Raw genomic sequence first — 12,923 nt, forward strand, 5'->3', positions numbered from 1 at the left:
TGTACTATTATTGTTCAACTGAATTTATATGATCTATGAAAAATACACAAAATAATTGAAACTTCATTTCTCCAAAGCTCTAGAAAATTTATGAACTCATTTTGCATTTAAGAATTACAGAATGAAATAAGTTTCTAGGTTTGTACTTACAAAAAAAAAAAAATCACAGGTTGATTTCTACACCAAGTTTCTAAACCACCATAAATTGAGGCTCTTTAAATAGAACAGAAAAACAATTCTATGTTGTTGTTTAAAATTGCATATAAATGATTGTCACTGTTCAAAAACCAATCTGATAGATTATTTATGCATTGGCTAACGATTATGATGCCATGAATTTTGCAGTAATAAGTACTGTTGGAGAAGTAGTGAGGATTATTTCTGCTTCTCAGAGAGCTGTGCTTCTTGAAATTTCTGAGACAGATGTGTTCATGTTTGGGTGGTTGTGCTCTAAAATCAGGTCCATGCAACTCACAGATGTGCAACAAGTGGTAGATCACTTTAGAAAGGCAGCAGAGTGACAGAGATGGATAATCAGCTTCTGGAAGACCAAGGTCATGATTCAACTTGCCTTGAGTGAACCCCACACTCGTCTAAAACCTGTCATTGGAGATACCAAGCTGAAAGCTGTCACTGAAACATGTTATCTTTGTAGAAGGCTGTCAACCGTTGCAAGTCAAGTAGAAAACCCTATCAGAGAGCCCAGTGAATTGCCTTTGGCAGGCTTCCGGAATGTGGCACTGAGGTGGCACTTAGCTCCAAGATCTCATTACACCCACTGTGGCAAAAATCCCATCTGCCACATTCAGATAGTCTATACTCAAATATTTCCATTTCTGTTCTCCAAAAGACACACACACTTAAAATATGAAACAGGACCACTACTAGAGTAATTATGAATTATAACAATAAACACATACATTAAGGGAGGAGTGAGGTGGAAGGGAAAAAGATGTGTACAAGTAACATTAATGGTACATGAGTTTTTCCTAAGCAGCTACTCAAAAGGAGAGTGTAGCCTGCTGTAAGGCAAGAAGGAGTGTGATATTATGAAAAAGAGCTCCAAGATGGAAATCATGAGCTGAGTGAATAGGAAGCAGTTCTATGAACAAATAAGACCAAGCCAAAGCAATCAGCCATGAATAATCTCAGACAAATGTTCGTTTGGAGAAAGAAAATGGCCAATTAGGTTAAAAGGAAAAGGCAACTCAGTGACCCATGTATGAATGAGATCAAAGGGCTGATGGTAAAGTCATTTTAACCCAGCATGAGGGCTCTAGGCAGACAAGCTCCTGATAGGTATTACCAAGAGTGGTTTATAGTGACATTCTTGGTTACGAAGGGATCATTTCAAAAAGTAAGGAATGGGGGCATCCCTGGAGGCGCAAGGGGTTAAGCACAGCACTATGAAGCTATGCGCAGCCACTACAGCACAAGTTTGATCTCCAGCTAGGGAAGTGACCCACATGGCACAGCAGACCTCTCCTGTCTCACCTGCTGCTCCCCTCAGCAGTAATTTCAGTCAATGTGCCTGTTCTGTTTCCCACTCTGTCTTTGGTGAATCCTCTCATCCCCCCCACATCTCTGGCCTATACCCCAGTTCTTATATGCATAAATAAATAAATCTTTAAAAAAAAAAGTAAGGAATGAAAATTTTAGTGGGTTAAAAGAGCTCAAAAATTAGATAAGAAAAATGTCTTTAGCACAATAAAAACCCAGTCAGCACTAGACAGTTAAAATATAACAGGCTGGTGTTTATTTTCTGATCAGATAATTGTATACAGCAAGAATTCTCTGCTATTTCTGCGGACAATCTAGAACTAATAGTGCAATAAGGACTAAATGGAAGCAGTTGTTTGTATAAGCAATGGGGAAAATGTGATACTTCATATTCACAAATCCCAAATGACAAATGAGGTGGGTAAAAGGAAGCAGGAGAGTGTTGACTAGATGGGATAAGATGGTATTCATTCACACTCTAATATAATAATAAGAAATAATAACAAAACAAAATCTCAAGGAAGATAAGAGTTTTACTTCCTTTGCTTATTTGACACAGCAATGTCCAAGAGAACTTTCTGCAACTGTAGAATATTTTCCATCTGGGCTGCCTGAAATGGTAGCAGCACCTATTGGATGGAAGACTATCTGTAAACCATATATCTAATAAGGGGTTATATTAAAGATATATAAAGAACTCATACAACTTGATAGCAACAAATAATTGAATTAAAAATTGGGTAAAAGATAACAGACATTTTTCCAAAAAAGATAAAGAGCTAGCAGGCACATGGTAAGATGTTCCACACCACTCATCATCTGGAAAATGCAAACCAAAATACAATGACAAATCAAATAACCCTTGTGTCTACTATCAGAAAGACAAGGATGAAAAGGGAAGAGAAGGGAACCCTACTGTACAGTTGATGGTATGTAAGCTGGTATAGCATTATTCAAAAATATGGAGGTTCCTCAAAAAACAAAAATAGAGGGCCTCCCCTGGTGGCGCAGCGGTTGAGCGCTGGGCTGCGAAGCTGCCTAGAGCCTCTGCAGCGCCGGGTCGATCCCTGGCCACCAGTGAGGGTCCCACATGGTGCGCAGACCTCTCCTGCAGCGCCCGCTGCTCCCCTCAGCAGTGTACTTTGGTCCTTCTGCCTATTCTGTTCCCCGCTCTGGCACTGGTGTATTCTCTCACCCTCCTGTGCTTCTGGCTGTACCCAGTACTTGTATAAATAAATAAATAAATCTTTAAAAAAACAAACAAAACAAACAAACAAAAAAATAAACAAAAATAGAACTATTATATGAACTAGCAATATTATTTCTGGGTATATATCCTAAGGACTTTAAATCATTACCTCATAAGATAGTGTACCCCCATGTTCACTGCAGCATTTTTCATAATTGCCAAGACATGGATACAAACTAAATGTCAATGGATGAATGCATAAAAAAATGTTACATACACATACACACAAATGAAATATGACTCATACATTAAAAAGAAAGAAACTGCCACTTGCAACAACATAGATGAAATTTGAGGGCATTATGCTCAGTGAAATAAGTCAGGCAGAGAAATGTACTAAATGACCTCATTTATATGTGGAATATGAAAAATGTAAAGTCACTGAAGCAGAGACTGGAGGGTGGGTTTAATGGGGAGTTGTTCGTCAAAGAGAAGATATGTCCAGCTACAAGATGCGTAAGTTCTAGGGATCCATATACAACATGGTGAATATAGTCAAGAGTATGGTATTATATATTCCAGAGCTCCTAAGAAAGTACATCTTCAATGTTCTTATCATATGTACAGAGAGACACACAGATACTCACAGATGACTGTGTGAGGTGATACATGTGTTAACTACCCTATTCATGGTAATCTTCTCATAATACATCTGTGTACCAAATCATCATGTTTTATACTTAAACTTGCATAATGCTATATGCTAATTATATCTTCAAAGAGCTAGGGAAAATAGTCAAGAATCATTCCCTCTCACCCAAAAAGTTTGAATGTGCATCTTTCTTCTGCTTTTAAACATTGCAAATAGGCAAACTAACAAATTTGGGGAAAGAAACAAAAAGGCACGTAGTTAGTACAACTGATTCTAATATTGTGCTAGAATTTCATCTAATTAAAACTGAAATGGAAACAGTATGTGTGGCTAGTAGCCACCATATTGAACAGAACAAACTTGAAAATCCATTCTATATGTTTTACTTACAGTGATTCACTCAATCCTCACACCTCTATGAGATTGATACAATTTGTTTTATTTACAATGATCATATTTTTAAAAAACTAAGGAACAGAATGTTTAAGTAATTTGTCCAGAATTACACAGCTGGTAATTTCAAAGTTCTCACCCAGCTGTATGTTCTCTCCAGCAGTGTACACTATAAGGATCACATCAAGCTTATGGTAAATACCAGAGACATACAGAAAGACTGTCCCATGATCAGGTAAAAAAGACACAGCCTACCTGTTTTCCCTGTGTTTTTCATCCAGGTTTTGTTAGAAGACTCATTGTCAAAGCCATCAAGTTGCAGTTCCTGGTATTCTTCACCGATACGTGCATGCTGGTCTAAAATGTCTATTGGAGACTGGTGACGGCCTCCACAGCTCACACTCGATGTAACCCAGTGCTCAGGACCATAGGCACCTGTCAGGAGGAAACAATAACTTCAATCGTCATGGTTTAAGAATGACAGCTGGAACAATTAAGACATAGGATGCTGACCACTGAACCTCTCAAGGTTCATTTTTCTACCTATATCCACTCCAAAGGGGTCAGTACATTGAAAATTGTGGATCCAAGCCATTGTCTTCACTGGGCAACAAGATTTAAGAAAAGATATGTTACTTAAGATAGTTTTGCTTCTTGATTTGTAATCAAACATTTGCTAACTCTATGTGTAACCAGATTAAGGAATTTGAGCAGAAGGGCTGTCAGAGTTATTCACATTTAAAAAAATTTTTAAATAGGTTTCCTAAAATAAACAGCATTTATTCACAAGAAAACACCTTCATCAATTTAGCATGTCTTGCTACTGCCATCAGTGTACTAAACACAACTTTCTTCTTAGCTCTTGGGACTTTGCGAATCAGATAAGAAAAATGTAAAAATTCAAAAGCAATGAATGCAACACTAGATGAAAATCATTACAAATAATGTAGGCAGTGAGGCAGGGTTTTCCTTTGGCTAACTGAAAAAATTTTTTCAGTTTGTCCAGATTTTGTGTACGTGTGTGTTAAGGTGCTTGCTTCTTCTCAGTCACTCTCTACATAGGAGATGGGAATATAGATTACCTCCAGATTGAACTCAGCACTCATAAATGAAAACTTTGGGGGGGATGCATGCCATAGAGATTCAGGAAGAGAATGCAATTATCAAGCATAATTCTAAAACATGCCAATTAGGCAAAGGTAGAGAAAACACTTCAACGGCTCCTTTGACCTATTCAAAAATGAAATATTCCAGGGGCAATATCTACTAAGTTGATAACAAGCCACTGAGATTTTTCAGCACCCTGCCATTAACCTTCCTGGCATAACAAAGCAGAAGTAACCTGTTGAAAAGAAACATCTTTTGCCATAAAGAATAAGTCTCTAATTCAGAATTAGTTCTAGTAAAAGTCTGAATTTATAATATTTAGAAATTAAAACAGATTTCTCAATCAATAAAGTGAAGTATATGTATATACATGCATATACATGTACCTGTATTACGAAACTCTCTAGCTTTAAATTTTTCACACATTAGAAGAGGATGGTCAAAGCGATACTAGGAGGCCAACACTGCGTCAACTTGCATTTTCATGTCGCACTCTGTACTTATCCTTGTATGATGGGGGACACAGGGACTACATAAGGCAAGTGCAACACCTGTGTCAAACCCACCATCAGAAACTCATTTGTCATGGTTTTCCCCACCCCACCCTCCTTTGTCTAGTTCAGTGTGCAGCTGATACATAAACAGCAGTACCATGAAAAAAAGGACAAACAGAAAATCTTGGTTGTGTAATGGAAGCTTCGTGATTGCAAGAGCAATTGATATAACTCCCTAAAAATTATTCATATTCTTTCTATCTGGCAAATGACTTGGCCTTGCTCTGTGCCTTGGTCTTTTTCCCTAATCTTTATCCCAAACAGTAAGATAAAATAAACTATCAGAAAAAAACATGTTCCGGATTGATGAAACAGTTAGAAGGCATTTACAAGTGCCATAACACTTTCCAAAAGAGTTAACACCATCATTTTCTTCACTGTAGGACTCTGACTAAATTAAGAAATGTCAAGGACTTTTCACTCATGCAGTTTCACCTCTTGGTCAAATTCCCTAAGACTGTGATGAGTCATAAAAGAACAGTCTGTGCCTCTGCATATATTCAGGCCAAACTTCATTTTCATCTTCCATCAACACATTTGAAGGAAAAAAGTAGAGAAAGTGGACATAATAAGTGGTTCCAATTATCTTGTCCACTCTTTAAATATTCTTCCATAACAAAGGAACTCATTGAAAAATTGAATAAAGTGGTTGTTGATATATTTGATGGCTGACTAAAATGTGTATTTCATTCAGCTCCCACTGGATCTGTGTATGCTCAAATTATGGAAACAAATGTTTCAGGATTTGGTTGTGTGTAATTCCTTTTAGAAATTCACTAATACAATAAACAAATTCATTGCAAAAAAAATGCAGGGTAAAATAAATCCAGACTCATATGACTCCAGAGAAATAAGAATGTAAGTCATCAGTTGTAAAAACACATCGACATCTAGTAATTATCCCGCTAGTAGGGAAAAAAAAAAAAACAAGCTCTGAAAAGTACTTGCCACTTATATTATTTGTCATAACTTTGCAGACATGGGTGAAATATAATTTAGCACTCTATAAAAATATAATCAGGATTCATACCAGTGGGATTCATTTATTCACTGGTAACAATCTGAAGATATAAGCCGACCGACTACAGGCTTGCTTTCACACTTCCACCCAATATACGTTCAAGTGCAATTTTAATTGAAACTGATCTTCCACTTCAGATTTTAAATTAATTTTTCTTTGGAGTACTTCATGCTCCAGACACCCTTGCCTTGCAAAACCACCATGTCATTAGTGGAGGAAATAAGAACACTTTTCCAAGCTTGCAGGTATTGATTACCTATTCTCACATTGAAGCACCATCACCATTCCACACTGTATAAATCTCTTCAGTGTTAAGACACTTTATAAAGGACTGAGAATTATATCATTAATCATTTGCTGTTGTGCAAGTCTCATGGTATTGAATGCTTTGATTTTTAGAACTTTGAATAAATGTTTTTAAGTAAAAAACACAACACTAAATAAAATCTACAGTTGACTAAAACCTAGGTTTGAGGGGGGGACTCTCAAATCAGCAAGAAGCCTTCCTCTCTGAGGTATGACATCATCCATCTAAAATAAGGAACAATCAACTGCACTTTTGTTTCCCCTTACTGACTCTTTCCTAGAACAAGCAGGATATTTGCATGGTGACAGGAGAACATATTTTGAACAACACACCAAGTCTGACATGGCAACCAAATATACAGGCCATGTTCACAAAAAGGGACATGTGAGGGCAGAGGTAGAAACCACAGGGCAGATAGGCTCCCATTCATGCACTCAAGAGTCCTGTAGGAATGAGATCTTGAAGGAAACATACTGCCAAAGTGTCAGTTCCAGAGGGATCTAAAAGTTTGTGTTACTCAACCTGTGATGAATAATATTTTCGTTTTATTAACTCAATGGACAGATCTGAAATCCTGGCTCCAGGTTTTAATCTTGGTGTAAATTTGCCCCTGTCAGGAAGGCTTCCTTCCGTAAGCAATGCACAGGAACTGTGTATGATCCTGGCGATGAGTTTTTTTTTATTTCCTTCAGCCTATCTTATCACTGAGGTAATTATTTATTCCTTAATGTCTGTGTTCCCTACTCACTGGTTACTCTATAAGAATAACTTGCTTCACCATTTTTGTCAACTGAGAGTCCCCAAAAACACAAATGAGATGCAAGACAACATTAAAGATTTGCATAGCTCTGTCTTCTAATAACACCACAACATGTTCTCTGCATTATTTTGCTTCTAATTTTATACTCCTATCTGCTGATTTTTATGAAGTCTTCCTTATTCTCCTTGTGTCAAGTTTTAGGATGGCAACTTCAGAAATAAGGACCCCTTTTATTCATAAATATGTTAAACAACTGAATGATAACAAAGTAAAGTAAGCTGCAGATGTGTGATGTGCAAGATGGGTCCACGTACTCATTTAACAAACCCACGAGGAGCAACTATGGTTTTAAAAGAAAGTAATGTGTTAGACTTTTGCTTTGCAATGCTTATATGAAGCACAATTATTTTAAAGGCTCTTTATTTCTTCTATGCTATAATAGATTTCTCTAGTCAAAGAAGGTCAATCAAAGAGGAAAATTAAGTCTTATTAATCAATTCATTTAAATACAGACTCAATACTTGCTTAGTACTGGCACAATGCTTAGAAATGAGTGCTAGCTGGCAAAGCTACCCCACTTCCCTTAGGATTTCCTTGGGTAACTTAGGCTGTCTGTGGCTTTGTCTTCCTATTGGCATATTGGGGGAAACCAGTGGCTATCATCATCCAAGAGCAGTTTCAAAGATTATGAGAAAATCAATGTATTTACAACAGTAGCAAATCATAAAAAAATTCAGTAAGTGGGGCCTCCCTGGTGGCACAAAGAGTTAAATATCAGCACTATGAAGCTATCAGCAGCCACTGCAGCACAAGTTCAATCCCCTGCCAGGGAGAGAACCCACATGGCGCAGCAGACCTCTCCTGTCTCACCCACTGCTCCCCTCAGCAGTGTATTTCAGTTAATTCCCCTGTTCTGCTCCCCATTCCATCTCTGGTGAATCCTCTCATTCCCCCCACACACACCCCTCTGGTCTGTACCCCTCCTCTTTTATGCACAGATAAAATAAATCTTTAAAAAATTCAATAAGTAGTGATAGCTATGATTATTTCAATTGTTATTGTGTAATATAACTAAGCAATGCCTTGAGAACCTGACTATTACGGAGGAAAGAATGTGTAGGCTAACCAAAGACTAAAGTAGGGGAATGCAGGGATTTTGCAGTATTCAAGGCAGAGAAGAGGGACCCCTGCTCAATAAGGACAGGACTTAGTTGTCCAGGACCTCAATATCTAGGAGCTTCCCACTTGGACAGAGGACAACAACCAGGAGAGAGATGGCCTCTCCAGGAGGTGGTGCTTGAATCCAGCATAGCTGGAAAAGAGCAAAGAAAGAAAAATGGCAACTTGCCATCACCAAGTGGTTAAGGTTAATTAACATCACCTAAGAAATGATGGGAGGTGGTCAGGAGGCACATCACCTCCATGGGATACTAAAAACCCATAATCCCATTGTAACCATGAGGAAGACATCTGCCAAACCCAAATTGAAGACCATGCTATGCAATACTTGACTGGCATTCCTCAAATATGCCAAATGGATTTCATGAAAACCAAGGAAAATGTGACAAATCAAAGATGACTAAGGATTCAAGACCAAAAAACTGCAATGTAGCTTCTAGACTGATTGGTGGAACCAAACCTGGAAATTAGTAAGACAACACCTGAGAGTTCAATCAAGTTTATGGTTCAGCTACTGGAACACACCACCAATGTCTGTTTCCTCATGATCCTTGTCAAAGGGGCCATTCTTTTGTGGTTATTCTGCAAATAAGATAAAGACATCATGAAACTGCTCAAATGCCAACTAAAATATAAGTTTTGTTAAATGGATTGATTACATTTTAAAATCCAGATTTTACTGGTTATGCTATAATGTATTTGGAAGCAGGTTTACAGTCTAACAGATGAAGGAAATGGGCACTGATTAATAGATAATGTTGGAAATGCTGTCATATCCTTTTTGCATGAAAGAAATTTGCACAGATCAAAGGTAAAACAAAAGAAAAACTGGCTAAAAAAACACAACAAGCTCATGGATGTTAGTTTATTATTTAGGGTCATGTAAAAACCTTATAAGGTTGGAGAAATTCACCTTTAAAAATTACTGTTTGAAAACAACATTATTAGTTTTATTTATGACTCATTGGTGCATTTTAAGAACCCACTTCTACCTCCTTAGGGTACCATTAACAAGTCACTGTAGTTTTCTCATTTTGAGATGCTACAATTCAGTAGACTAATAAGCAGAAAACATATTTCTACAGTAGGGTGAATAAGTCATACAACTGAGATTAATTCCAACTGGTCTGTTTATGGCAGAGTTCTCCACCTGAAGATCTTAGTAAATACTGCAAATATGGACTCTGGTCTTACGTCCAGGATCCCTTGATGGTCAGGGTTTCTTTAAGGGAGATTTAATCCAATGAACTTGGTCAACATGCGTCCCTGTGAACCAAAACTAAGTTATCCTGTTCAAACAAAATCTGAGAATGTCTCTCCGCCCCCTGCCCCACCCAGCTTCTAGCACTATTTGTTGAGAAGTCCAAGTGTGAACAAACATTACTGATGAACTACAAGACTTATCTATATTTTAAATAAACTATCTTGTTCAATAAACTTCACTATTAATACCTGACCTGAGAGAGGTAAGTTTGCTACTTTAAAAGCATATAAACCACACTTTTGTCTAACAGCAAGGGATTTCAAATATCTACGATTTCTGCTCCAAACAATAGTTTCTTTAAATACACAGAGGTACTTTACAGAAAATAAGCACACACCTTGAATTTATTTTACCATAATATATCCAAATAATGTTTTCTATTCACTAATGAAAAGCCATTAAAAATAATGAATTCTGTCTAAATCTAATTAAAAACAAAACTAATACACATGTTATGTGCTGTTTCTAGTCAAATATGCTTATTAATGCCTCCCTCAAGGAATTTATATTAGAAGTATTACCTGAATCCAGGGTTATTACCCTGCATCTTGTTGTCTACTTTTAATCAACAGCAACAATCCAAAAATATGTGTATTCATTTTTTATCTAATATTACAATTAATGCTTTTTCTCTGAAATCTAAAACACATCTTTAAACTATTCCATTTTTTAATTAAAAAGCTTTAGGGGATTTATCTTGTAATTCTTTTGCATTCTCCAGTACCAGTAGCTTAATTACCTTTTGTGCATTTATTGTTGTTTACATGAAAAATGGAAAACAGTGTTTTCATTTTGTTCATGTAAAATCATGTTGTGTTCAATGTTGTTGATAGGAAAATTCTTATTTTTTAAGCCAGTTTAAAAGTGCAAATTTACCTTCTAGATGATAAAAATAGATTGGCAATTTTTTTGGTTTTAAATTTTGGGAGTAAAAATTTCATTCGTCCATTGCACATCAGCAGTGTGTTTTAAGTGGTAACTATCAATAACTAATCATAATACCAGAAATAATGCCACACTGTAACACCAGAAATGGGCACCACTCTATTCACTTTTCAATACCAACATTAGTCATTTAATTTTCCAGGGTTTCTACTTTAAGACCAAATGTTAAAACGCATCCAGGTAAAATGTGAAATATCACAAATCTCCTGATTGGGGGGTCAAGAATCTAATGCTGATGCTGCAGGTCTCTCTGGAGTGCTCTGAAAAATGAGTATACTACAATGAGTGGAGATGCCAATAACCACTAACACCAGCATAATGAACACAGGCCCTAGGCTAAGTGAGTCAAGGCTCAAAGGATTGACTGTCTCCAATGGGTGTGTGAGATGACAGTAGGAAAGCTTTTCTGCATTGCAAGTATGCACACTATTCACAGGCTAGAGGATTCTAGAAGTCCTTCCTAAACAAAGTCAGTGACATGTACATTTAGATACGGCTGCAATTAAAAAGCTGTGTATCTTTCAAGTTGAATCTACCCTCATTCAAACACACCATCACAATTTCTACTACTAATAGTTCAAATTCTAACTGATATTTTTTAAAGTTGGGTGATTTTTACTTTTGCTTCTTGTAGATGTAACATGGAATCATTACAAAATACAGCAAAGACACTAACAAAAATGTCACCATTTACTGTCCAACGCAGGCCACCTTAAGTGTTTATAAAGTATAGGCAGGCTGTATCTGGACCTGAAGTTTTCAACCATCAGTTCAACTACATCTCCCAGAGATCAACACTCATTTGAAAAAGAACAGTTCTCTTTTAGAATTACAACAGTCCCCATAAAATGTAACAAAAACAAAAGTCCAAAGACTTACACATTCACATAGCATCATGGAAAGAACATTAGGAAGGAGACTAGTAAATTGAGCTCCAGTTCAAGAACAGCAAATAATCTTTAACACATAGGCTGCAAAATTTATTATTGATAAAGATGAGATCAATTAGCAATGTCTGTCAGGGGTGCCAGAGGTGTAAATAGTGGCAACTATATTATAAATTTCCTCTTCGCATTCCAGTTTTAACTGTCAGAAAGTGAAGTTGAATGTTGCAGTGGTCAAGCCTTAAAGTGAGTCCATTTCCTTACACACCAACTACAAGATTATATCGGATCATCTGTAAAATTCATGAAAGTTCTATATTCTACAAGAATATTTCCTGTAATGCCTGGAAGAATCAAACAGGCATATTTGGTGAGTTCAACAAACACACAACCTGACTGGATACATTCCCAAATGTAACCACCACAGCACATGATAAGGATTCTTAAAAAGTATTACATCCAGATCGCATACATAGTGCTCAATAAACTAAATGCTCAATAAATATGCTTGTGTATACTTTCTTCTGGAACTGTTACAGGATCCCCTGGATCTACACTCACTTACCTAATCTTCCTGTTATTGAGACCCAGGCTATTAGGAAATCCATAAAACCACAGCCAGTTACTGCGGAGAAACAGACCCTCCACCCTACAGAGTCTCCCTGCTTTCCAATGGTGGCTCCAGAATCAGCTGAAAATGGATGGCCCATCAGACATAGGTAACAGAGAACCTGACCTAAAAGTGATGGCTATCAGCATGCGAAAATGCACACCCTGGGATGGAGACTTAATGCTATGAGATATGCTATATATAACGAAACATGCAGCAACCTGCATGCCCCAGGGTAGCCCATCCTAAAATGCACTATGACGGGGCTCCCTGCTACCCTGCCCTGGTGACCAACCCTAGAAAACTAGCTCCCATCACTCAGGCCTAGAGTGTGGCTCAGGGCAGTTGCCACCTCTCTTGCATTGTGTGGTCCACAATGAACTTTGGTTATTTCAAACCTATTGTTGGCTCTTTCAAAATTTGTGGGAGATTAATGGAAAGCAAAGACCCTACAGAATCTCTAACCTCCGAATCATATCTAAACCCTAAATTCCAGATGGCATGACTCAGCAACTAGGTCATGAAATAGCACCACACTGGATTGGGCCTTTAGTTTCA

General features: G+C 37.3%; 1 protein-coding gene and 1 pseudogene across 3 annotated transcripts in view; both read right to left on the reverse strand.

Moving 5' to 3' along the window:
* Nucleotides 1-12,923, reverse strand: part of PTPRG (protein tyrosine phosphatase receptor type G) — a gene marked incomplete at both ends in the record, with an annotated part of 658,283 nt that overhangs the window by 266,906 nt on the left and 378,454 nt on the right. For both annotated transcript variants that reach the window (XM_084246972.1, XM_084246971.1), the window contains one exon: nt 3,990-4,169. In XM_084246972.1, the coding sequence (XP_084103098.1) occupies nt 3,990-4,169 (180 nt within the window). The remainder of the gene's footprint in view (nt 1-3,989; nt 4,170-12,923) is intronic.
* The window catches only part of LOC311179358 (small ribosomal subunit protein uS8-like), a 67,324-nt pseudogene continuing 63,091 nt past the window's right edge, over nt 8,691-12,923 (reverse strand). Inside the window, exon 2 of the transcript in view lies at nt 8,691-8,795. The product of the transcript in view is annotated as a small ribosomal subunit protein uS8-like (transcript). The remainder of the gene's footprint in view (nt 8,796-12,923) is intronic.

Source organism: Talpa europaea (assembly GCF_964194135.1).
Source record: "Talpa europaea genome assembly, chromosome: 11".
Lineage (NCBI taxonomy): Eukaryota > Metazoa > Chordata > Mammalia > Eulipotyphla > Talpidae > Talpa > Talpa europaea.